At 50.2% G+C, this 26,489-nt stretch overlaps 1 protein-coding gene across 6 annotated transcripts in view; it reads right to left on the bottom strand.

The window, feature by feature from the left end:
• The window catches only part of CORO2B (coronin 2B), a 149,211-nt gene that overhangs the window by 11,030 nt on the left and 111,692 nt on the right, over positions 1–26,489 (bottom strand). For all 6 annotated transcript variants that reach the window (XM_061430188.1, XM_061430186.1, XM_061430189.1 and 3 more), the window contains 6 exons: positions 16,023–16,139; positions 3,911–4,060; positions 3,029–3,193; positions 991–1,107; positions 764–868; positions 125–221 (listed from right to left, as the gene is read on the bottom strand). In XM_061430188.1, coding sequence (XP_061286172.1) covers positions 125–221; positions 764–868; positions 991–1,107; positions 3,029–3,193; positions 3,911–4,060; positions 16,023–16,139 — 751 coding nt within the window. The remainder of the gene's footprint in view (positions 1–124; positions 222–763; positions 869–990; positions 1,108–3,028; positions 3,194–3,910; positions 4,061–16,022; positions 16,140–26,489) is intronic.

Raw genomic sequence — 26,489 nt, 5'->3', positions numbered from 1 at the left:
GACTGGTCCATGAGTTGACCTTCAGAGGCTGATTTTTCACTGTGGGGGAGAGGTGACCCAAGAGCTAAATTCCAGTCTCTCCTCTCATAGTGTAACAGCCATGGCAGCCCCGGGGCCCCCTTACCAAGACCTTTCTGCGGGGCCGGGGAGCGGAACTCCATGAGGTAACTCAGGTAGGGTTTCTCCGTGCTGATCTCGTAGTACCGGATGTTCCCATCACCCTGGGGGCCAGGGGAGAGGGAGGGAAGGAAGAAGGAAGGGCAGGGGAGGGGTTCAGCAGATCCTGGTCCAGGAGGCCACTGAAGAGAGCCTCCACCAGCCCCCAACATGCTCAAAAGGCCACGGAAGCCTGGCTTCTAGGCCCCATTGGGATGCCATGCAGGACTCGCTGGGGGTGGTGGGGTGGTGTGTGTGTGGCGGGTGTGTGTATGCTGGTGGGCCTACAGACAGTCTTCTCGACAAACAAGATCTCCTGGCAGGTGCCTCAAATCACATCATTAGGGATGATGCTCTCCAGGCTCTGATCCTTATTCCCCTGTAAGATCTGGCTCCAGTCCACCCCCAAGGGATCCTCAGTCACTGACACCCGAGTAAAATGAGCATCTGATGCAAGGGTAGGTTTTGATAGAAGACACTGGGGCCGTTTTGGGTCGGGAGAAGGGCAGAGGTTGGGCTCTTCTTGGGAGGTAGGGAGGGATTGAGGGCCCCATGGGGGCAGAGGTCTCCCACAGGCTGCCCCCGTCCCTCCCCCACCTTCCGCTACCTTTCCAGCCAGGTAGAGCATGTGGGTGTCAGCGTCGTAGAAGGGGAACAGAAGGCCAGAGAGCCCATCAATTTCCTCCTCAATCAGGGGCATGGACAGGTCCTCCTGCAGGCGGGGGCCCAGGATCAATATCCAGGCAGGATGGCAACTCACCTTCCCCAACTCCAGCAAGGCCCTGGGGCTACAACCCTTTGACATCACCCTCCTCCTCGCCTCCCGTGGCTGACCTGGTCCCAGAGGGCGATCTGTCTCGTGTTCCACCTGGAGACCCCCGTGGTGAGAAGCCGCTTCATGTTCCCCAGGAAGACCACCCGGTTCACTCTGTGGTTTTTGCAGTTCGCCTCCTGATGGAATCAGAGAGCTGGTGAGCCAGGCCCCAGACACTAGGGTATGGGGCTGGGCTGCCTGGAGGGCCCCAGACACATATCCGTGTCCCCACTCCCCGAACCTGTGGATGTTTCCTTGTTTGGAAAAGGGTGATTTTCACATGTGATTTTAAGTGAAAGACCTCGATATGGGGAGACTCCCCAGGATCACCCTCAGGGGTCCTAAATGCCATCACTAGCGTCCTTATTTAGAAGAGAGAGGCAAAGGGAGATTCCACAGATGCAGAAAGGAGAGAAGGTGGCGTGACTGTGGAGGCAGAGACTGGACTGGTGGGGCCACCAGCCAAGGAAGCCCCCGGAAGCTGGGGACACCTTCCCGTGGACGTCTGGCCTCCAGAACTGTGCGAGAGGATCGATTTCTGTTGTAAGGCTCCCCGCTTACAGTAGCCTGTTACAGCAGCCACAGGAAATGAATACAGGTGCTGTGGAGCACGGAGCCCTGGACCAGGAAACCAGACCATATCCCAGAGCGGATGGGGACATGGACCAAGCCCCAGGCAGGGCTGGCGCTCGGCCGGGTGCCAAGTGCCTTCACTGGGGTATCTCTCCGCCATCACCACAACGCCTACCGCAAGGGCTCTCTGAGGATGCGGAGCTTGAGGCTCAGGACGACCGGGACTCACGCTGGATCACTGCTGGCTGACTCACTTCACCAGGACCTCCTTCTAACTGGGCCGTCCTCTGCCTCTGCTCCTGCCTCTGGGCACCTCCTTTTCCTCCTAACACACACCGGCCCTTTGCCAAGATGAGTCAGCGTCAGGTAGGAACCAGAGGCTGGTGGGGCAGTGCAGAGAGCTGGGCTGGCGTCACTCACTCTGGATTTTAGTTCCAAGTTCTGCCAAAAAGTGGAACCATAGAGGAGTACCTCACCCTCTCTGGGTGTGAGACGGAGGTTGGAGGTCTCTGCTGTTTTATCTTTTCTGCTCAGCAGGGGCACTGGGGTCTAGCTGGCTGGGTTTGAATTCTAGCTCCTCCTGTAACTCTGAGATTCCGGTCTGTCATTCTCCGAGAAGCAGTATTCCCATGAGGGAAATGGATGGGAAGAGGAGCAGCGGCCACCTCAGAGGACCGTCACAAGGATTAAATGGGGGTGGGGGGAGGGTGGCGCGGAGCCCACAGCATAGTGCATGCCACACAGTGAGCTCTGAGTAAATACTAATGACGCTAATAACCATGGTGATTGTTGTTTGTAATAGCAGTTGTTGTAGACGACTTTCTGGTCCTACAGTATTGGGTTTTTCCAAGATAAATGCATCAGTCTTGCTTGTGTTAGGAGGTAAACCTCAGTTCCCATCCAAATTTTCCAACCCATCTAGTGCCACTATTAGCAGGGAGTTGGTACTCAAGAAATGTAAATTTCTTACTCCCAAATGGCACCTAATCTCTTCCTCGGAGTCAAGACCCAGAATCAAAGACCAAAACTGGAGCTTAGTTCACCATCCACCTCTCCACTTGGAACCACCCCTGAGGCTGGCATCTTCTACCATCTCATCCCATGCAGGTAGCTGGGCAGTGAGTCCAAAGTCCCCTCCTCCTGTGCCCACGATGAGCACCCAGGGATTCATGTATAGAAGGGGGTCACCACTTTGGTCTTCAGAGCAGGCAGAAGAATCCCATCTGGGGAGAGGGGTAGAGTCTGTGGGGATAAGAGAGGCTACCGAGGTCCCTCTGCAGCCAGAACAAGGCAGAGCTCCTACGAGCAGAGAAGGGCCCAGAACAAATGGGCTGGTCCCCAGAGGTGCAAGGCTGGTCCCCAGAGGTGCAGGGCAGGTACATGGAAGACGGGAGCCAGCACAGTCTTTCCTTCCAGGGCTGGCTGACGGCAGAGCCCAAGGTCCCAATACCTTTCCTACCCCTCAAGAAAGATGCGGGGCCTCACCTGCAGGACGCGGCCAGAGCGTGGCTCGATCACACGCAGCTTCTTGTCCTTGCACGTGGTGGTGAGCAGGCTGCCGTCAGTGTTGAAGGACATGCAGAGGATCACATCTGAGTGGCAGTCTATCATCTTCACCGGCTCACCCACGTCCAGGTTCCAGATGAGGACCTGGGAGGGCAGACACGCAGGAGGCAGGCTCAGCCCTGCTGGGAGAGATGCCCTGTGCAAGGTCGCGTGCGCGGGGATGCAGGACCGTGTCAGTGGGTTCTACATCAAAGGTGGATGTGTCCCTGTCACACAACTCCACCACTGTCCTTGGGCAGATCCCAGCCCCGGCCGGGGCTCAGTTTCTACTTCTAGCAAAAAGGATGAGTGTTTCTGGCTGGGTTCCATATCTATTTTGAGGGCATACCTGGGGTAGGGGTTGGGGCTCCATTCTCCCCGCCAGCAGCTTTGGGTTCTTCTTTTTCCTACTAGGAGGGTAGAGACTACTTCTTGGTTAAGAAGAGATGGTCAGGTAGAGAGTGTGGGCATAGAGTGGGCATTTTTTTTTCTTTTTTAAAATTTTTACTAGAGAATAGTTGAGTTCCAGTGTTGTGTTAGTTTCAGGTATGGAGAGGGCATGCTTCTCTGGTATATCAGGGCTGGAGAAGGCAGTAAAGATGCCTCCAGCTTCTGTGGACTGCAGAAATGATGGGCACACAGAAAATGCTCAGCTGTGTGCATGTCAAATGAGCAAATGAATGAGTGAATGAATGGATGTGATGTTGGCTAACAGGCTTGGGAAAGTAACAGTGCTCCCTACAGCCCCCTAAAGATGCCCTTCTCTCTCCCTCTTCCTCCCTGCTGAGCTGGCTCTGGCCACCGTGCCCACTGGCTGCCCACCTTGTAATCGTAGCCAGCACTGAAGAGGATGTTGTTGGTGGTGGGATGCCACTCGACCAGTCCCACACGCCGGCTGTGCCCATGCAACTCCAGGAGCGCCTCCGTCATGTTCCGCTTCAGCCCACCCTCGGGGATCTCCCAGATCCGCACCTGCAGAGCGGAAGGAGGGCCAAGGCTGGTGGGGGCAGGGCCAGGAGAAGCCCCTGCTGCCCCTTCCTTGGACACCAGATCTACCTAGTAAGACACCTCCTGGCCAGGGCAGTGGGCAGAGCCTGGCTGAGGCTGGGGGGTGGGGGGAGGTTGCAAGGGGTGGTTAGAGAGAAAAGAGACACTCTTCTCTGTGCCTTTGGAAGGATCTTCTCTAAGAAATCTCTGCAGATCTTGGCAACTATTATCGCTGGCATGTTTGTTATTGTTTCAGTCTAGCCAGGCCCAGAGGACCACACATTGAGCAAATTTTAACAAGTGCTGTGTTCAAAGCCTATCTCTGCTTCCCTTCCCACGCCCGTCTATGAATGCCTTCAGCCTCAGTGCCTGTTTGTACCACATGGCCTGTCCTTCACTCTGTCCCCCACCCAGAATGGATACTTGAGCAGAGGGAAACCCATCTGGGAGGCTGGGAGGCCTCCTGAAGATGATGAACTAAGGGCAGAGAAGGCTGAGGTGCTGGACCCTGAGCTGAAAGCATGTCGAGCCTGGAGGTTGTCTTGCGGATGCTGATAAACAAGTGGGAAGAAAAGAGGAAGGTGGAATTCAGAGAGAGGAGTGACCATGTGACCCCAGAGAGAGAAACTGAGCAATTTCTCTGTCATCTTTGAATTGCGTGCGTGCATGCTCAGTTGCTAAATCATGTCTGACTCTTTTGGGACCCCATGGACTGTAGTCTGCCAGGCTCCTCTGTCCATGAGATTTCCCAGGAAGAATACTACAGTGGGTCACCATCTCGTTCTCCAGGGGATCTTTCTGACCCAAGGAATGAACCCGCGTCTCCTGCATTGGCAGGTAGATTCTTTACCATTGTGCTACCAGGGAAGTTCGATCTTTGAATTACCCCTTGATTATTATGTTAATGTTGGTAGGCTTCTGTTTCTCAAGCCAAACATACTTTGCACAGTTTCAACTGTAAATGGGGTGGGGGGTGCAGTTTTTACCTTGCTTTGTCTACTGGCAGAATAAAATAAGCTACTGATTGTAAAAACTTGTAAAGTATAAAATGCTCTAAAGACCTATGGGATTATAGTTCTTGTTATAATTATCATCATCATCATCATTAATACTATTTATTATGATCTAACTGAGTGGAGAGGAAAAAGCACATGTGATTACAGCTTAGGACACCTTTATAACAAATGTTTTGAAAATCTGAACTCCACACTTCCTAGAAAGGAGAAAAACAGGGAAAACAGCTTTGAGATACCATTTATAATCTTCTATTAATAAAACAGCCAACTGAAAGAAACAGTGTTGACAAGATTATACTGGAGCTTATGGATTCAATTGGTGTTGGTAGTATTACAAATCAGAGCAACTCTGTTTTGGAAACAATTTGGCAATCTTTACCAGATTGTTCCCCCTTTGCTGCTGCTGCTAAGTCACGTTAGTCGTATCTGACTCTGTGCGACCCCACAGACAGCAGCCCACCAGGCTCCGCCATCCCTGGGATTCTCCAGGCAAGAACACTGGAGTGGGTTGCCATTTCCTTCTCCAATGCATGAAAGTGAAAAGTGAAAGTGAAGCTGCTCAGTCATGTCCAACTCTTAGCGACCCCATGGACTGCAGCACACCAGGCTCCTCCATCCATGGGATTTTCCAGGCAAGAGCACTGGAGTAGGGTGCCATTGCCTTCTCTGGTTTCGCCTTTAGTAGGAACTATAAAGACATTTGTATTATATTCTTCAACCTAGTAATTTTGCTCTTAAATTTCAATATAAGCAAAAATCTCCATGCATGAGGATGTTCACTGCAATGTAGAAAATTCAGAAACACTCTAAGTGACCACCATTAGTAATTTAATATGTCATAGCAATATGCAATATTAACCATTCAAAGATAATCATGATGGCTCAGAACAAATAAGGGAAGTATGCTAAAGAAAGCCAAAGGCAATCCCAAAGACAGGGGAGCAAGGCTGGCAACTGGGGGTGTCCCTAAGGGAATTCCCTTGATGTGGTTTCCTTTCTTGGCACTTTATCCTCAGAGTATAGAAATGAGTATTTCCCACACATGTGTTCCCCTGAAGACCCAGCTCTGAACATATAGATCACGGGAGGCTCCAGGTCTAGCCAGGGATTTATGGTTAGTCTTGGGAGCACCATTCTCGGCTTCAAAAAACATATTTGAGAACAAGTTTATAATTAGGGGACAGTTTGATGTTTTTCCATCCTCAACGTTATAATCTCCTGTGGTTGTCCCAGCTCTCTAGGAAAGCCCAACACTCCACACAGCCCAGCATGCTGGTGGCAGCTGGGGGGAGGGAGGTGACAGAAAGGGGACCCAGGGTGCTCCACGGTCTTTCCCTGACCGCCCTGTGCAAAGGCCTTATGAGATGAGGTCTCACATAGAAGTGGCAGAGAGGGTGGAGTGGGGACCAAGGTAGATGATTCAGTAGTCATCAGTGGCTAAGACTGTGCTCCCAGTGCAGGGTTCAATCCCTGGTCAAGGAACTAGATACCACATGCAGCAACCAGGAGTTCGGGTGCTGCAACTAAGACCTGGCAGAGCCAAAAAAAAAAAAAAGACACATTCTTCTTGTCCTCCAGTGTCCCAGAGGAAGGTGACTGTTGAAGAGCGGAGACTAAAAAACGCTTGTGTTACACACACAACCCCCACACATTCAATACCTTCCACTTTCTTTCTTTTTTATCCAAAGGGATGCTATGATCCATACACTTCAGCGACTTGCTTCTCTCATGTAACAGGAGCTGGTGGGCATCTTTCCACACCCTCACATGGCCCTGCCTTAGCTTTTTAAGTGGCCAGAAGGACAGCTGCTTTGTGGCCATGCCATGATGGATTTAATCAACTTCTGTGAATGGACACCTGGGCTCTGCCCACTTTTCTCACTGTTGCAATTCATTCTGTGATGATGAGGCCTGACATACAAGTTTGGGCAGGGCCAGGAGTATTCCTGTAAGACCCATGCCTAGCAGTGTTTCACTTTTTTAGTCACTGCAAAATTGTCCTTCAAAGCTGTCCCAGGTTTCACCAGCAGAGTCTGTGTTTCTTTACCTATATCTCCAAAACTGTACCTTCAAAAACAGGTTTTGGGGACTTCTCTGGTGGTCCAGTGGTAAAGAATCTGCCTGCCAATGGAAGGGATACGGGTTCAATCCCTAGTCTGGGAATGCCACATGCCACAGGGCAACTGAATCTGCCCACCACAACTATGGAGCCTGTGCACCCTAGAGTCCACGCGCCACCACAAGAGAAGCCACTGCCATGAGAAGCCCACGGTGCGCTGTAACCAGAGGGTAGCCCCCACGCAGTATCGAGAAAAAAATATTAAAAAGCCCACAGGTTTTTGTTCTTGGATCAAGAAGGGCTTCCCTGGCAGCTCAGCTGGTGAAGAATCTGCCTGCAATGTGGGAGACCTGGGTTCGATCCGTGGATTGGGAAGATCCCCTGGAGAAGGGAATGGCTACCCACTCTGGTATTCTTGCCTGGAGAATTCCATGGACTATATATAGTCCATGGCCTCACAAAGAGTCGGACACGACCGAGCAACTTTCACTTTCAAGAATGCCATCTCCCTGCTGTTGGATCTGCAGGTCTTTGATTCTTAGCAACACTGAGCATCTTTTTCCATGTTGATAGACTACCCTTGTTTGCACTTGACAGGAAGCTTGAGATGCTTTCAGAGTCAAGGGGATGAAACTTTAAGGGGCAGGAAGATAGGCCAACGTGGAGGTGTATGGGGGCAAAAGGTCTTGTCTACGGACACCTCATACTGTATCTTGAGGACAGCAGAGAAGCACATACACACACGAGCCCACGGCATTCAGTGCATACACACTGACTGAGACAGGAGAGAAAATCTGGCCTGTAAGAAAAATCTTTGAAACAGAAAGTTGAGCCTCACTCATTCCATATACACCTCTTATGAGCCAGGCCCTGGGTACCAATGGGATGGATGCTGAAGTCACCCCATGCCTGCTCTTGATTGGCACACAGTGGGGTCACAGGGCAGACAGCCCATGGAAGCACAGGGATGGGGGAGCCTGAATCCAGTCTGGAGGGTGATGAGGTGGGAAGATCCACAAGGTGCAGGGTTAGAAGAGGAGATGTTGACCCACATTTGAAAAGACAGGTTGGGAATGTGGGGAAAGATGAGGAGACAGAAAAACGACTCCTGTGAGTGGGTGCAGGCACAGTGGGTGGAAAATTAGGGGTGGGTCAGCCTGGCTGGTGTGGAGCAGGCCAGCAGGTGACAGAGGAAGCCAGAGGCTGGACCCGAGGAGCCCTGTCTCAGAAGAAACGCTTTTTCCAGAACAGCCTGATTCCTGAGGATCCAGCTAACTGAGGCATCCCTGGGTCGCACCACAGGCAGGGTAAAGTAGAGACACCAGGGAAGCTGTGAAGAGTGGGTCCATTCAGGCTGTAATCCCAGGGCCCAACTGCTGCTGCTGCTGCTGCTAAGTCACTTCGGTCGTGTCCAACTCTGTGCGACCCCATAGACAGCAGCCCACCAGGCCCCGCCATCCCTGGGATTCTCCAGGCAAGAACACTGGAGTGGGTTGCCATTTCCTCCTCCAATGCATGAAAGTGAAAAGTGAAAGTGAAGTCGCTCAGTCATGTCTGACTCTTAGTGACACCATGGACTGCAGCCTACCAGGCTCCTCCATCCATGGGATTTTCCAGGCAAGAGTACTGGAGTGGGGTGCCATTGCCTTCTCCGAGGGCCCAACTAGATGACCTTAGACAAGCCAGTTAACCTCTCTGAGCCTCAGGCTCCTCATCCGGATGATAAATCTAGAGATACATGCCTTTCAGAGGTTACTATTGAATGAATGTGAACATCAGGGTCCTTGTGAGTGTGAGGCTTTCTAGCTGCCCACACAGGTTGGTTTGTTGGCATGACAGCTCTGCCTGGTAATGAAGGGGCTAAAAGGGGAGGGGGCGGCAGGTGGTGTCTATGCCCAGGCACAGCCGCTGGACTGGCTCCAAGTCCAGAGGAACGAAGGGCTGCAGCGGGGGAAGCCAAGAATTGTTTTCACCAATAACTGCTAGAATTGGGTCTCAGGTGGAAAATGCCCCACAGGGAAGGAAAGGGGAGTCTTGCCTTAAAACCCCATTTGATTCCAGCCACTTCGCTTCCTGGGGTCCAGTTTCTTCTGCTGCATAAAGTAAAATGAAAGTCACTCAGTCATGTCTGACTCTTTGTGACTCCATGGACTATATAGTCCATGGAATTCTCCAGGCCAGAATACTGGAGTGGGTAGCCTTTCCCTTCTCCAGGGGATCTTCCCAGTCCAGGCATTACAGGCGGATTCTTTACCAGCTGAGCCACAAGGGAAGCCTTGCTGCATATTGAGACAGTATTCGTTAATCTTCCAGACTTCTCTGCTTTCGACACCACTGAATGTTATCACTGGGGAAAAGAGACTACTTCTGTTTGATCCACCACAACAGCTAACAGCTGGCAGCACACGCAACGGGAGCTCAGAGGAGGAGCTGGAGTTCACAGAGGGCCCAAGTAGCTGGAAAGGAATTCCAATCCCTAAACATTCAAGGGATTTGCTGGGAACAAAGAGTGGATGGGCGCGGTAGGTAGATCTGCTCAGAGGTTGCTCTGGAAGAGATTACTTCAACAGGAAGCCCAGTAGAGTCCGCCAAATCGGATTTCTGGAAGGAAGGGGAGGGGAGAAGTGGCAAAAGCGCTTTCTCCAGCTAAGCCAGCTGTGTCTGGGACTGTCCCTTTCATAAATCCCTGAGTCAGAGCCCCGTTTAGTTAAAGTCAGTTACAATCAAGCCAACGAAATATACCTAGTCACTCCCTGGGTCACGTGTTGGACACTGGGGCCAGTCCTTAGCCAGTAGCTCACAGTCTGGCGGGGTCGACGGCAGACACAGCTAAGGCAAGGCGGGTGAGAGGCACAGTTCATAAAGCTGCAAAACCAAGTGTCCTGGTGCATAGGGGAGGGAGCACGTGGCTGAGAATGCCAGAGCTCTGTGGCCCACCAGCTCCATTCCAACCCAGGCTCTGACCTTATCGGCTGCGAGACTTCAGCCAATGTTCAACCTCTCTGAATGTCAGTCTTCTCAACTGTAAGAATAATTACACCTACCGTTATCGTTGTTACAAAGACGAAATAAACTATATACCCTACCAAGCAGATGACTAATACATTAGTAATACTTAACAATGCTTTGTTGTTTAGTGACTAAGTCGTGTCCAACTCTTTTCGACCCCCTGAACTGTAGCCCACCAGGCTCCTCTGTCCGTGGGATTTCCCAGACAAGAATACTGGAGTGGGTTGCCATTTCCTTCTCCATAATAATGCTTACTTAATATTAATTAAGGATTATATACAAATTTTAGACAGGTCACATTTTAGATGTGATTTCTATTTTTCATATGTGCTTTGTGGCCCCCTGCATAGTCAATGAATGTGGTATGAAGTCTGTCTCCATTTTACGCAATGCAAATACATTTCCTTTTTAAAATTATTATGTGATTATGAAGGTGTCCGGCTGGATTTCTCTGCTTTCTGATACACTTAGTGACTAAGTGCTAGTGACTTAGGCCCAGGGCCTACTCAGCCCCTCTGAGAACACTGTTACTAAGTGACAGAAAGCCCTGGTTAGGGGAACTGCTGTCACATAGCTACAGCAAATAGTACTTACTGCCTACATCTGTGGTATAGGAGCTCAGAGGAGGAGCTGAAATTCATAGTGGTCCTAAGTAGCTGGGAAAAGATATGGATTCCAACTCCTTAGTATTTACTTAAAAACAATGCTTTTTGGAGTAGTGTGGGGAGGAATGGGCAAGTATGAGGTACAGTCTCTGCCTTCCGATAGTATCCAATTAAGCTGTACTACATTACATAGCCACGAGCCCAGGATTTCCATCCAGCAAATCCACAGGTACACTGCCTAGAGCTGAGGTCAGAGCAACTCTTTTCTCTTGTCTTTTCTGCAGTGAGAAGAAAAAAAGCATGAAGGTCTTGCCCAGAAGGTCTTAGAACACCCACCTCCTTATTTCTTCCCAACTATTCAGTTTGCTACTAGAAATGGAGTGCATTGCCACTAGCCTAAACAAGAGGCAGAGCCTCCGAGTTTAACGTTGCTATCTTCTGACCACGTAACTGGTTCCTAACGTGGGAAATGGATCACTCCAAAGAGAAGGCAGAGAGAAAGGCCACTCGAGGATTCAGGAGAGAGGGCGACTGAGCGTCTACTGTTGAGAATCTTATGAAGGGGCTGCCAGCAGATGAAATGAAATGGTACACGTGAGGTTGGACACAGGAAGGGATATGTGTTACTTATCATCATCATTGTATTATTAATGACTCTCCTTACATAGGTGAGGAAATGAGCCACAGAGAGGTTAGGAAACTTGCCCAGGTTGCACAGCTAGGAAGGGAGAAGCTGGGATTCAAACTCTGGATTTGAACCAGGGAAAATGCCCTGTTTCTCTCCTCTGAACCACCACCCCTGCTCATCCCTTCCTTCTTCCCTGGATGGAATCTGACAAGCTAGAGAGGGTGTGGTCCGTCCTTCTGCTCATCTATTCCAAGAAAGAGGTGTTACTCCTTGGCCCCAAGAATCTAAAAATTACCCCATCTGGGGCACAGACAGCCTTCCAGGCCTCCCACTGATGGTCAGCTCCTCCATTCAAGGGTGGGGTCTTTAAATCCACTGCCCTATTTCTAGGACAGGGAACAATGCCTGGCGCATCATAGACACCTAAGACACGCTTGTTAAATGTATGAACCAACAGAAGAACCTGAGAAGCCCAGAAACCTTCCGACCATCAGCAGCTTCAGCAATGAGTCACCCGTGGGGAAGCATGCTAGTTCTCGCTTTGGCCAGTGGTGAGCTGGATCGATGGCAAAACACCCCTTCAGTCCTGAATTGGAGGGGGGGCCTGGTGGGGATTTCTTTCTTAGATGTTACGGCTTAGCATTCAGCTTAGTCCTTTTGGGAAACCAATGATGAAAGGCGTACTGGGGCCTCAAGAAGCACAGAGTGATGTGCATAATGGAAAGAATTTTGAAAAAAAAAGAAAAAAAAAAGAGTCTGGGTCTCTCTCTGTCCCAGCCCTCCAGCCTGCCCTCACTGGGACAGGATATCTAAACGCCTTGGCCCACATTAATGGTTATGAAGTTCTTAGTAACCAAGAAACACTAGATTCATTTTGCTCTCATGATAAACCATTTTATACCAGGGGAACCAGGGCCCAGAGAGGTTAAAGAAGCTGGTAAGATCACAGATCTGGGAAGTGGCAGAGCCAGGATCTGAACCTAGGCCCTTGGCGTCCCAAGCCTAATGACTGAGCCACCGCTCCACACTGGTGGAGTCTCTGCAGCTGCCAGGCACATTGGTAAGGCCTCTCAGGGCTATGTGCTTCCATCTCTAAAAGGAGTGCGTTGCTCCCTTCCAGCTCCAGGAGGTATTGGTTCCCAAGTTTATATGTGTGTGTAGGAGGGCAGGGGGGTGGGTGGCTTCCGGCTGCTTCCAGCAGGGCTGACATCCTGCCCCAGCCCACCCCCAGCTCCTGGAGGGGTGGGAAGCATCACCTCTCCTTGGGGGGTTGGGTGAGGACGCTGCTGGATGGAGGAGCAGTGGAATAGAAGGGAAAGGAAAGATACTAAGCCCAGGAGAGGGGCCCGTCTCCCTCCCTCTCCTCCCACTCTCCTGGGATCGCTCTCTCCCTTCCTTGAGATGTCAGAAACCTCTCTCTGTGGCTGCTGGAGAAGGGCTGGGAGCATGAGGCTTGGGAAGCCATAGCGCCCTTCCCTGCCGCCTGCCAGCCGCCCTCCCTAGCTGCGGCAGAAGCTATAAAAAGCACAGCCCTTCACAATAGGTGACATCACCCAGCGGCGGAAAGAACTGGATTCTGCCAGATGCCAGGGAGAGTTACAGCCCCCAGCCTTCCCTCAGGACGGGAGCCCCTTGGGAAAGGGCTTGGTATGCGCTTGCATCCCTGAAAGGAGGGGCTTAGACTCTGGAAGACCTCCTCATGCCCTAAGGGAGAAGAGACTGGGGGGAGGAAGGGACCTGGGGGGTGGACTTCACTGGAGAGTTTTCAAGGGATGGGGATATGGGAAAAGAGCTGGGAGCGGGGTGGAGGCTGGCTGGACTCCCTCAGTGTGCTCTGAACGTTGTGACACAAGCAGAGGGTGGGGAGTGGGTGTGCAGGGCCTGCCAGGATCTCTCTGGGTCCCTTCGGGAGCTGGTTCCCTCCCCAGCTCTGGCATTTAGCACAGTGTCTGGCATACAGTACGTGTGCTGACTGACCTCTTAACCTTGGTTCTGGGTGTGGTGTCTGAGGCGCAGTAAGATGGTTATGTGATCTGGCGTGGGTTGAAGGGTGCCTGACCCTGGAGGGGGCAATGGCAGAGATGGGAAGGTCAATCAGAGTGGTGCTGGCAGCACTGACCAGCCTCCTCTCCCCACCCTGGGGGCGGCTGGTCCTCTGCCTTTCCAGCTCCCCTCCTAGGACCCGGGCAAGGATGCCCTGCTCCGTGTGCCCTCAGCACCCTGCATGGGCTTGGCATAGGGAGCTCGCTGAGTCGGAGAGACTGAGTGTCAGATGGATCTGAACTGTCAGCCCCTCCAGGCTCTGAGCCTCAGTTTCCTCACCTAAAGCCAGGGCTGTGAGTAGCTGCTCAGGGTGCCGGCTGGGAGTCAGGAGACCTGGGTTCCAGGTCCGTCTGGGACGTAAGCCCCTGTGTGATCCTGGGCCCTCGGTGTGCCCTTCTCCAGGAGGGGCTTGTTTCCAGCCATGGCAGGGGCAGGGGGGATATTGACTCCAATGCCAAGACCTCTGGCCCTGAGGCTGGGGAGGGGCAGAGACATACGGGTCACGGCACGGGCTCCGGGCTGGCTGGACTGGCAGCCAGAGCGAGAGCTTAGTTCCTCTCTGTTCTGGAGACTTAATCCCCTTCTCTCTGGTGAGCAGCCCCAGGCCAACCCCTCTCTCCCTGTGCTCCCAAGCCCCATGTTCTTTCTCTTTATACCCTCAACACGTACATGAGCACACTCCGCTCCTGGGCACTCCCTTCCTCTCTGCTGAGCCACATTCCAGCACCAGCCCAGCTGGCTGGGGTTCCACGTCTTCCACAAAGCTACTGTGACCCATCCAGCCCCTTCCCTGACTCCAGAGCGTGCAGTGTCTCCACGCCGCACAGGTGTAGGGGCTCCTGTTCAGATGGCTTGAGAAGCACAAGTCTCACTTCAAAGTTCAGCTGCTCACCCTGGCGTCCCAAGCCTTCCCTCTCTGCTCCTGGCCTCCGTTCACAGCCTCCCTTCCTGCCCAGTCACCGTCTCCATTTTGCTGCAGAAAGTAGCCAAACCTGATGGACTGTGCCCATCACAACTTCTTACCTTCCTTTCTTATGCTGTGCCCTGCCCTTGATGTTGCTGCTCTCAGGAATCCTCTTGAGTTGACTCAGGGCTTTGACTTTTAGGAGTTGGTCAAGCCCATTCTACTCTATTAGCTCTCTCCGCAACACTCCCTTTTACTAGACAACTGTGCCAGCTGACCTCCTCCCTACCCCCTAATTTATTAACCAGTGGGGACTATTTACTGTGAATCTTTTTCTTTGGATAATTCATTAGATGGACTATATTCATTCTCATGTACTCATTTATCTTTCTATTCAATTCAGCTACCTAGTCACCTTCATCCTGCCCTCTTTCCTTCCTTCCATTCATCTATCTATCCATTATTCATCCATCCAGTGATCTGTCCATTAGTGTAGTCATCAATCCAAAGATCCATTCATCTAGCCATCTGTTTGTCCATCCATTCATCCATCCATCCAACCAACCATCCCATCAAATACCTACTAAGCATCTACTAGGTACTAGGCTCTGTGCTGGATGCTTGGGATTCAGAACCAAAAGGCCACGAGCTCTGTTCTCAGGAGCTCTCAGGCCAGTCTGGAAAGACAGGAGACATGAGCACCAAAGTTTCTTCTAGTTCCAATATCCTGGGAGTCTATGACCTGCCCCCAGACTATGCCAGTGAGCACTAGAGATGCTTGTGGTCTGATCTTCCCTCATCTGGGAACACCAGGGGCTGGAGCAGCCCTCCTCACTAGCTCAGCTGAGGCTCTGAAATCCCATCTTGCTCCCAGGCTGGTGTGTTGACATTGCTGAAGGGCAATTGAGGAAAGGCCTGGGGCCCTTCTCTAGAAACACAGACACGGCTGCCAACACCTGACTCTGCTTCCACGTGTGCAAGTCAGCAGAGCCTGGGGAAAGGGCGATCAGAAAGCAGCTTCACATGTTGTTCTCCCTGGATTCTTTATCTCCCCTTTCCAAATTACCTGCCTTCTTTCTTCCCTCATCTCATGCCTCTTCTCATCTCTCTTCTCCTTCCCTCTGTCTCCCTGTTCCCTCTTCCTCACTTTCCTTCCCCTGTTTCTTCTTTCTCCTCATTAAGTGGTAGGATGCGTGGTGTTCAAATTCTGGGCCATCACTGTGGGTCCCTGGACAAGTCATGACAAACCTCAGCCTTGTGTCCATCCCTAAAACCATGGCTCACAGAGGAAAAAACTACCCAGCCTGCGAGAACAGGGTCTCTTTTGCTCATGGCTCATCCATTTCTCCCCCTTTCCCCTTCTTCCTTGCCCATGTTCCTCTTCTGATCCTTCTCCTTTTGCGATCACAGATGAGTGCCAAATCACAGATTTAATCTTTTTGTTCTGTTCTCACCTACAAAGTCAACAGCCCCGAACGAAATCACAGGAAAGGCAGCAGACCTGCCATACAGTTCATGGACTGGCTGCCTGTCCTCTTCCTCACTCCCTGTCCCGGGGCTAGCTGAAGGGATGACCAAGAGGGCAGGAGAGGGGCAACGAAGGGAGAAGGGGTGAATTTAGGGAGGAAGCAGGGAGGCGTCCCCGTGCGCCCACCCTCCCCGGGGAACACCCCTCCTGCTCACCGACGTGTCCTCTGAGCACGAGGCAATGATGTTGTCGATGAAGGGGTTCCACTTGATGTCCAGCACATTGCCCTGGTGACCGCAGACCTTGGGGTAGTTGGGTTCGATCCTGCCCGTCTGCCAAGGAGAGAGAGAGAGAAAGAGAAGAGAGAAGGGCATTAGTTTGATGGCCCTGGGATGACCTGAAAGAACAGCCAGAAGGTCCTAGAGGGTCCACTGATGTTTTTGGATCCCTGCATCCAGCTGGGCCATACTGCTCTGTGGCTGCATCCTCCCAACACTGAATGGTGGTGGGAGGGTCCCAGAGCAGGGTGGGTGGGGCCACGCTGGTCCACACGACATCTGAGTGCAACTTAGAGAAAGGTGTCCCTTCCTCAAGTAAAAACATCTAAAGTTAAGATGTAACCATCCACCTGAACCACCAAAGCCTGGTGGGCAGCAGCCCTGGCAGTTCGTGGGCCATATGTCTGTACTCCCACCCCATCTCTAGGGGGAGCTGACCCGGACAGGTTTGGATCAAGAGGCGGCTCTTTCCTGCGCTCCAGGAATCGGCGGAGAGGTCTGAATCTCAGGGCACACTCGCCCATGTTAATCTGCCTGGGATGCGATCGGTGCTGTTCCCAGATGCGGCACAGGCTTGTTCAGTGTGCACCTTAGACACCTGTGCCAGGCGCCCTGAGGCTGAAAGCACCATCTCTGGAACCACACAGGCCTGTGTTTGAATCACAGCTCTGCCGCTTTTGAGCTCAGAGGCCTTCGGAAAGTCAATGAACTTCTCTGGGCCTCGGTTTCCGCATTTCCTTTCTTTCTTTCTTTCACTGCTTCAGCAACTTTATTTTCAGACACGTGGATATAAAATCAGCTGGAAAGCTTGAGAGTGCAGCTGTCATGAGAGGTTCCTCATTAGTATTGCTGTGCAGACTAAATGAGCCAATGTGCTTAACAGAGTACTTAGTGTGGAGATTATCATCATAGTGAATGCCCCATACCCGATACTAGTTATTATCATACAGCTGAGATGACACCTCCTCCAGGAAGTCTTCCTTCAACGGATCAAGCACTCCTCCTCTGTGAGCTCACTGTATTCTGCGCTTCCCTCTATTATAGGCACCATCACAAAGAACTGCAGTCTGCTTCTGTCTGTTTATGAGCAACTCAGGACTGCCTTGTCTCTGAATCTCCAGCAGCTCACAAGTCTGGCAGACAGTAGGTGCTCAGTACATGACTTGAAAGACATCCTGCAGTGGAGATGTAGTCCACAAAAGATGGAGCAAGGGGAGTCGGGGTGAGGGGTAGTTTCCATGCCTACTGGCTGCAAAGGTGGGAGGGAAGAGAGGAGAAATGGGAGACAGAGGCTGCGTCTCCATTCCCCAGGTTGTTTAACATGAGATTTTTGGTGTGTGGAGGAAACAGGAAGGGTTTTCCCAGTCACTGCCCATCGGCTAACAATGGTTAGATGATCAGAGGCACCTGAGGCAGGCCAAACCTCACCCTCCTTTAAGTTCCTCAACTGAATAAGGAGGAAATCAACCCGTTTCAGGCAGGCCCCTGCTACACGTGCCTTATAGTTCACCAGTGTGATGGGGCAAGAGTTATTTCAGAGTGTGTGTCCTGCCGTAACCTCTTCCCCACCCACTTCTTGTCTGAATGTCTATCTCCAGGTTGTCTGATTTTTTTTATGACACAGAAATGGCAGTGGTATGGAGGGTGAGGGATGAGGCAGAGAAAGAGAGAGGAAAAAGGCCTCAGAGAGTGTACTTGGGAGAACTTCACTGACACTGTATCCTGGGGGAAATTAGAGAATTAAGGAAAAGGATTTGGGGAATATGGCTCTAAGTTAAGAATGGGATCCCCTTTTGCATCCTATGAGGGACGCAATATGAACTGGAATACCCTTTTCAATTATTTTTAGGCTGTTGGACTATGTTTCTTTAAATGAGACTCTGAGCAGAGATTGATCCACACATGGCCCTAGGATTTGCTAGGGTTACAAAGTAGCTTCTTTAACTCTCACAAAACCCTGGGAGTTAGGCATGAGGAAATGAGTGCCCAGAAATGTTAAGCAACTTGCCCAAGGTCACCTAGCTGAAAGCTAAGCTAGGATTCCCACACAGGGGTGACCCTCAAAGCTGAGCTGAACCCCACTGCTTATTGCTGGCCAACTCCCCTCCTCCAGCTCTGATGGCCATGGGCTGACAGGCCCTGCATCACCTGTTTGCACAGCTCACGTGCTCTCTGCCAGAGCCTTCTCTCCTTACATCTGATCCTGAAGGCTGCCCTGAGTGGTCCCTGAGTAAAGCTGTCTGCATTCAGCTTTTGGTACCCAGGCAGATCTCAGGGGCACCGAATCAGTCAGTCAGTAGGTAGCCAGCAGCTGGCAGCAGCTTCTGGTCAGCAGCCTGCAGGTGACGTCCTGGAGGGACAGGGGAAGCCACATCACTGGAATGTATTCAGAATGGGGAGAGGTCAAGTTTCCTCTACACTGGGGGTGTGTGGGGGGTGGGCTTCCCAGATGGTGCAGTAGTAAAGAGCCCACCTGCCAATGCAAAAGACGCTGGAGATGCGGGTTCGATCCCTGGGTCAGGAAGAGCCCCCATGGCAACCCACTCCAGTATTCTTGCCTGGGAAATCTCATGGACAGAGGAGCATGGTGGGTTATCAGTCCATGGGGTTGCAAAGAGTCAGACACAGCTGAGCGCACACCCACGCACCATCCTGACAGAGCGCACCCTTCCAGGTGGACTTGCCTTTTCAGAATGGATACCTTCCCCAAAGGGATGGTTAGCGTTGATTTTCATGACTGGATCACATTGTTGTTCTTGTAAATGGTGACCTGCAGAATCTGCTCGGCTGTACACAGTGCCCTCAATGGGAGGGACCTCTTTTCAAACTGGCAGCTCTGACTTTCCTGTTGTATATGGTGGGCTTCACATAATTTTTTTTGTTGTTTTGGCTGTGCCATGCACCTTGTGGGATCTTAGTTCCCCAACCAGGGATCAAACTCTGACCCACGGCAGTGAAACCACTGAATCCTAAACCACTGGACTGCCAGGGAATTCCCCAAATTTTGTTTGAAAGACAAGATTTATTGCTAAGAGGAAAAGTTTTGAAAACCACAGTTATATAGAGAAATCAAGCAAATTTTAAAATACAATTATTAACACCAGGAGAAGAACTACATAAGAAAGCTTATACAATCATAGTGATAATGACTTATGGACAATATTTACATTGTGGTAATAATGTAAATCCTGAATGTTTATTTAAACATGAGTTGTGCTATAATATATTGGGCTGGCAGAGGAAGGAAAAATGTGTGTGCATAGAGTTAAGACAGGAGACCAAGCTGCTGGAGAGCCAGATCCTCATCTTCCATAATAGGAAGTCAACAGACAATGTCTAAGATTTTAAAAAAATCAAGACATTGAAGAGAAAGCATGGAATTAAGAAATACAAAGAGAAGTACAAAAAGAAACAGCTCAAAACATTGGAAGCAGCTAAGAAGTAGGAAATGAGGGGTGTAGATCGAGGGGACAGGGCCTGGTGTGCTAGTAAGCGTTTAACAACTGATTTTCCAGGAAAAAAAGGTCCTGGTTTGGAACATATGCCAATTTCAGTGGCAAATGCCCATCATTTCAAACTACCACGGTGCTATCACCAGACTACCACGGTGCTATCACCAGAAGTAGAGTTAAAAGAGACTTAGGCGGCTTCCCTGGTGGAGACAGGGGATAAGAACCTACCCGCCAGTGAGGAGGACACAGGTCTGATCCCTGGTCCAGGAAGATTCCACAGGCCAAGGAGCAACTAAGCCCAGGAGCCACAGCTACTGAGCCTGTGTGCTGCAATTACCAAAGCTGGTGTACTGTCGTTACTCAAGCCTGTGCATCCAGAGCCGGTGCTCTGCAACAAGGGAAGCCGTTCAGTGAGAAGCCCACACACCATATCTAGAAAGGAGCCCCCACTCGCCACAGCTAGAGAAAATCCATGTGTAGCAACGAAGACCCAGCACAGCCAGGAAATAAATAAATTAAATAGGATGCATTTATTAGAAAAAAAGAGACAGTAGCACATGACAGTAGTAAAATAATTAGGAAGAAATAAATGTTTAATATTTAGTACTTCTATTTTTAACATAATTCATTTAAGTGAAAGTTGCATAACTTAAATTTTAATAAACGTGCTTAAAAAGTGGCAGGGAAAACTTCTAAAAATTTAACAATAAGCAAAAATTAAACAAAAATTTAAACATGAGCTGGTGTAAGCCCACCCCAGCACATCCCTTGCAGTGTTATAGGCCTCAGTACTCTTAGACTTCATGACCCCTGTACAATTATTACTCTTAGAGCCCTGACAAAGAACAAACAAATAAAATGCATGTGTCAGGTGTTCTAAAGGAAGCTTGTTCTGAAATTTTTTCCTGAATTTGTAATAAGTGTGAACAATCCTCTCCTAGACCCTTCAAATGCCTCTGTTTTCTGTTCTACTCTCTGGATGGGGGTGTGGCTAGAGACCAAATGCAGATCTGGTTCTTCACGGCAACCCAACACCGCCTTCTCATACTTGTGCTCATGGCAACACTAATAGCTATTATTAATATAGCAATATAATCAAACATATTAATTTACAGATATCATCACATTTAATCCTCATAGCAACCCCAGCTTATATCTGAGAAAACAGTTGTGTAAAGAGCTTCTCCCAGGTGGCGTTAGTGGTAAAAAACCCGCTTGCCAACGCAGGAGAAGTAAGAGGCGTGGGTTTGATCCCTGGGTCAGGAAGATTCCCTGGAGGAGGACAGGGCAACCTACTCCAGTATTCTTGCTGGCATGTCCCATGGGCAGAGGAGCCTGGTGGGCTACAGTCCATAGGGTTGCACAGAGTTGGACGCAACTAAAGCGACTTGCTGCTGCTAAGTCACTTCAGTCGTGTCCGACTCTGTGAGACCCCATAGACGGCAGCTTACCAGGCTCCTCCGTCCCTGGGATTCTCTAGGCAAGAATATTGGAGTGGGTTGCTATTTCCTTCTCCAATGCATGAAAGTGAAAAGTGAAAGTGAAGTCGATCAGTCGTGTCCGACTCTTAGCGACCCCATGGACTGCAGCCTACCAGGCCCCTCCGTCCATGGGATTTTCCAGGCGAGTACTGGAGTGGGGTGCCATTGCAAAGAGCTGCTAAGGAGTGAAGTCAAACTTTCTCACTGTTTCATAACTTTAGAATCACTGTTGAGACGGTCAGCTCACAGAATTGTTCCAGGAGGAGGGTTCCCTGGGTCCCGGGGTCTACCCTGCCATTTGAACCTCAAAGGGAGCTTAAGCCTCAACAGAGCTGGGACAGAAATCTTGCTGCATGGGGTGGGGAGGGGGTGCCTGTTACACGATGTCTATAATCATTGGGGAGATCTTCAGACTGTTAGGGCAGGCCTTGTCCTGGCCACCTTGAAGGATAAATCCAGTCCCCCTCACTGGGACAGACCTTCGATGTCAGATGGCAGCTGTCATGTCTTCTCAAGGAGGAGCCCAGAGCTGGAGATCAGGCTGCAGCTCAAATATACCTGAGCTGCCAAAAGACAGAGCTGGGAGGGGCTGGGACATGGCCTCTACAGGGTGCAGGGGAGTGCCAAGCAGGGCAAATTTCCCACAGATCCATTTGACAGGGTCTTGGGCTTCCCTGGTGGCTCAGACGATAAAGAATCAGCCTGCAATGTAGGCTACCTGGGTTCGACCCTTGGCTTGGGAAGATCCTCTGGAGGAGGGCATGGCAACTCACTCCAGTATTCTTGCCTAAAGAATCCCCATGAACAGAGGAGCCTGGTGAGCTACAGTCCATGGGGTCGCAAAGAGTCAGACATGACTGAGTGACTAAGCACAGCACAGGACAAAGATTTTTGTTTTTATTTGTATTATGTATTTTTTATATTTTGGCCATGCCACTCAGCTTGTGGGACCTCAGTTTCCAGACCAGGGATCGAATCTGGGCCATGGCAGTGACAACACTGCATCCTAACTACTAGGTCACCAGGAAACTCCCGCAAAGACTTTTAAAAGTTTCTTGGCCTTTGATCAATAACTCCACTTTGGGAATGCATCCCAGAGAAATGAACAGGGAAGCATACTAAGACATTCACTGCCCGGTTATTTATAAGAAGGAACAAAAATAAAAGCTCAACAATGGCACATTGCGGAAATGAATTTTAGGATGCCAATACAATGGACTATTATGACGTTCACTTAAAATCATATTTTCAAAAAATATTTAATGACATGGGAATTGCTCAAGGGCTAATGGTAAGTGAAACAGTCAGAATCAAGTTTATGCCTAAAATGATCCCTAGCTATTAAAAAAAAAAACACACAGTCTGTAAGAAAATGCATCAAAAGGTTAATAGCAACAATCTCTCGTTAGTTGGATATTAGCGTTTCTCATTTTTCTGCAATGAACATTTATAATTTCTAATAAAAATATAAATGTCATTTAAAACACACACACACTCACCATAGTGTTTTGTTTCTGGTACCCCAGGTGGGAGATGATCACCATAGATTTGATTGAAAACTATCCCTCTCCGGTTTCGGTTAAGCAGGTCTTAAGAAAATGAGATGCAGGCTCATACTGACCAGATTTACATGTTTCAGAAGCTTTGGTGGAACATTGATATGGTTTGCTCATACAGGTTTCTTTACTCACTTGTTGGCACACAGATAGTTTAGGGGAAAATAAGATCCTTGAAATTGAATAAAATTATATAGCTAATTGAAAATATGTTTCAGCGAGTGTGTGTGTGTGTGTGGTGCATGTGTGCAGGCAGGCCAGGCTCTCCCTTGGAGAGGCTGGAGGGTGTGGCTCACCCAGAAGATTGCCAGGGGAACAGCGGGTGCCCTGGGCCCCAGTCCAGGCTTTATTTGAACCCAGTGAACTGACTGAGATATTTTCAAAACAACCTGCATTGCAGCTTCAGCTTCCTAGAATTTCCCATGGTTGCAAAGCTGAATTTTGCACACAGAAGCAAAATGTTTTCTTACCTGGGGAATCAGCTTAGTGAGGCAGAAAGAAAAGAGTGAGCAGGAGGCAGGGTTTCTAGGCCCAATCTCAGGCCACCTCATCAACCGAATGACCTTGAATGTGCCCCTTGGCTTCTCTGAGCTTCCCAGATTCCTAGACCCTGGGCAAGTCCCTTCCTGCTTCTTCCTGGCTGCCCATTTTACTGTATGAAGCCAGGCACACCTGCAACCAGAGGGCCCAGCTTCTGGCACACCAGGACAGAAGGCATGGATGAACACCAAGTCACGGGGATGGCATCACTAGAGGTAACAATGAAAAAGACAAGGATGGTGATGAAGACCGTTTGACAAGTGCTTACAAGGTGTCTTGTGCTCAGCAATTTGCATACATTATTTTATTTAAGTCTTGTTACAAAGTTTTAGTAACTCCAGCAAGGACCTACTGTATAGCACAGGGGACTCTGCTCAATATTCTGTAATAATGTAAATGGGAAAAGAATTTGAAAAAGAATAGATGCATGTATACATATCACTGAATCACTTTGCTGTATACCTGAAACTACCACAACATTGTTAACCAACTATGCTCCAATATAAATTTTAAAAAAATTAAATTTATTAAATCCTACAACTCCCCTATAACAGTCCATTTTATAGATGAGAAAACCGCACTCTGGTCAATGATTTGCAGAAGGTGATGCAGCTGGGCAATGAGAAGCTGCAATTTGCTCTGGGTGCTGTCTGGCTCTGAGGCACCTCGGCTACACTGCCCTCCTATTTCAGAATGTAGGTGAGGGCCTTCCCGGTGGTCCAGGGGTTAAGGATCTGCCTGCCAATGCAGGGGACATGGGTTCAATCCCTGGTCCAGGAAGACCCCACATGCCACGGGTCATCTACGCCCATGTGCCACAAATACTGAGCCCATGCTCTCAAGCTGTGCTCTAGAGCCTGCGCTCTGCAACTAGAGAAGCCACCACAGTGAGCAACCCGTGTACCGCAACGAAGAGAAGTTCCTGCTCGCTGCAACTAGAGAAAGCTGGCACACAGCCATGAAGACCCAGCACAGCCAAAGATAAATAAATAATTTTAAAAAAAGAATGTAGGTGAGACACTTGATAAATAAGTGGTGGTGGTTGTTCAGTCGCTCAGTCCTGTCCAACTCTTTGCGACCCCATAGACTGCAGCACACCAAGCTTCCCTGTCCTTCACCATCTCCCAGAGCTTGCTCAAACTCACGTCCACTGAGTCGGTGCAGCCATCCAATCATCTCATCTTCTGTCACCCCCTTTTCCTCTTGCCTTCAATCTTTCCCAGCATCAGGGTCTTTTCTAGTGAGTCGGCTCATCGCATCAGGTGACCAAAGTATTGGAGCTTCAGCATTAGTCCTTCCAATGAATGTTCAGGGTTGATTTCCTTTAGGATGGACTGGTTTGATATCTTTGTGACCCGAGAGACTCTCAAGAGTCTTCTCCGGGACCACAATTCAAAAGCATCAATTCTTTGGCACTCAGTCTTCTTCATGGTCCAACTCTCACATCCGTAAATTAGGGGGGAAAGTCATAAATCAGAAGTAGGCCTTCAGAATTTCTCATAAGGTTATCAAAGGGACTGACTGGCAACTCAGTTGTGAAAACCCTTATGCTTGCTCCTGAAGACCCTCCCTTCTCCAACTCTGTCTTTCCTCTCCCTCGCCCTAGTGGCTCTCAAACTTTGCTTTTGTTTTAGAAGCACATGGGAAGTTTTAAAAATTCCAGTGCCCAGGTGGGCACCCCGTATCAACTTATCCCAGTGTCTGGGAAGGGGACGCCAGGCATCAGTGTAATTTAAAGATTTTTAAATCTTACCACCTCAAACCACCCCCAAACCGTCCCCCTCTGCCCTGGTCTGTGGAAAAACTGTCTTTCACGAAACCGGTCCCTGGTCCCCAAAAGGTTGGGGACTGCCGGTCCAACGTGTGGGTACCACCACCCCAGGGTGTGCCCAATCTGCTGGCGGCTGTACCCAACACACGAGCACACACAGGCACGCACGCTCACACATTTACACTGATTTACACACATTTACTGATTCCCTTGGGCAGTGAGGTTTGGGAGCCACTACCCTAAAGGCCCCAAATTCTGTAGGGCCCTCAGGGAAGTACCTACAAAGCTGATTCCTTCTGGCGCAGGAGCAGAGACTGTCGGTGTTGCTAGATGTGGATGCCAGGGGTGGGAAGTCAAAAAACAGTACTGCATGTTTAGTGCAGGTCCAGGTAAAGCAAATAGGAATAAAAATGATCACATCAGGTGATGTGCGATTTAAAAGAAGCCCCAGGGCAATAGATAACCCTGACCTAGGACATGGGTGAGCTCGCAGTAGAACCCCAAGCTTCTGCATGAGAGATGTTTTGGGCTCCCCACCCTTCTGCCTCTGTCATCACACTCCCTCCTCTCCGTGCTGCCCCAGGTGTCCCAGACTGTCCGAGTAGGCTGCCTACCGCGGTCTTCTCTTCTCTGGATGGACGTGGACATTAAGTGAGAGAGTTATTATAAACTAGGCAATGTAGTCCTTCTCTCTAGAGCTCTGGGCAGAGTCAGGTCCCCTGTGTCCAAGCCTCCTGGGTGTGAAGGAGGCCTCGGGTCCAGCTCTCTTGACACTTCACAAAGCACTTGCACCTCATTATCTAATTATTAATGCCCAGGGAAGGGGTGACCCAAGGGAACTTGCTCCTGGTCATCCCCACGTGGCAGTGACACCAGAACAAGTCTGTGCAGCCTCAGAGCTCCAGGTGCCACCATGGCCTTCTCAGCAGGGCCTAAGATTGTGTGTCCTTCGTCCAGCGCAGGGGTCCCCGATGTCCAGTATCTAAGGCCCGCTGAGCTGAGGTGGGGCTCATGTTAGAACAATAGAAATTAAGTGCACAGTAAGTGTAAAGCGTGCTCGAACCACCCCCAAACCGTCCCCCTCCACCCTGGTCTGTGGAAAAACTGTCTTTCACGAAACCGGTCCCTGGTCCCCAAAAGGTTGGGGACTGCCGGTCCAACGTGTGGGTACCACCACCCCAGGGTGTGCCCAATCTGCTGGCGGCTGTGCCCAACACACGAGCACACACAGGCACGCATGCTCACACATTTACACATGCCCTCTCCCCCCATATAAACTACTCTCCACACCACTTCTTCCCAGGCCTCCGATTGTACTCCTTCCCTCCCTCCATCCCAGTCAGAATTTCCTGGGCTCACGTCCCACACTTCAGGGCCCTGCAGTCTTTGGCCCGTTAGTCTGAAATAATATGTATAATAAACAAGAGCCTGCTAAGGAGGACACTGGAGGGTAATGGGTCAGTCCATTTCTCCCTGTGGGCCATAGACGTGCATGTTCACAGCAACTTTTTAGAGAAGGCCATTTAGCCCAGAGATGCTCTCTCCTGGGTGTCTGGACCCCTGGGCAGTCCTCTGGGAGCTCTATTTTGGGTGGAGGGCTTTGT

This window comes from Bos javanicus, chromosome 10 (genome assembly GCF_032452875.1).
Source record: "Bos javanicus breed banteng chromosome 10, ARS-OSU_banteng_1.0, whole genome shotgun sequence".
In the NCBI taxonomy this organism is placed as follows: domain Eukaryota; kingdom Metazoa; phylum Chordata; class Mammalia; order Artiodactyla; family Bovidae; genus Bos; species Bos javanicus.
Note: the sequence above shows the minus strand (reverse complement) of the source record. Positions and strands in the feature narration are given on the sequence as shown.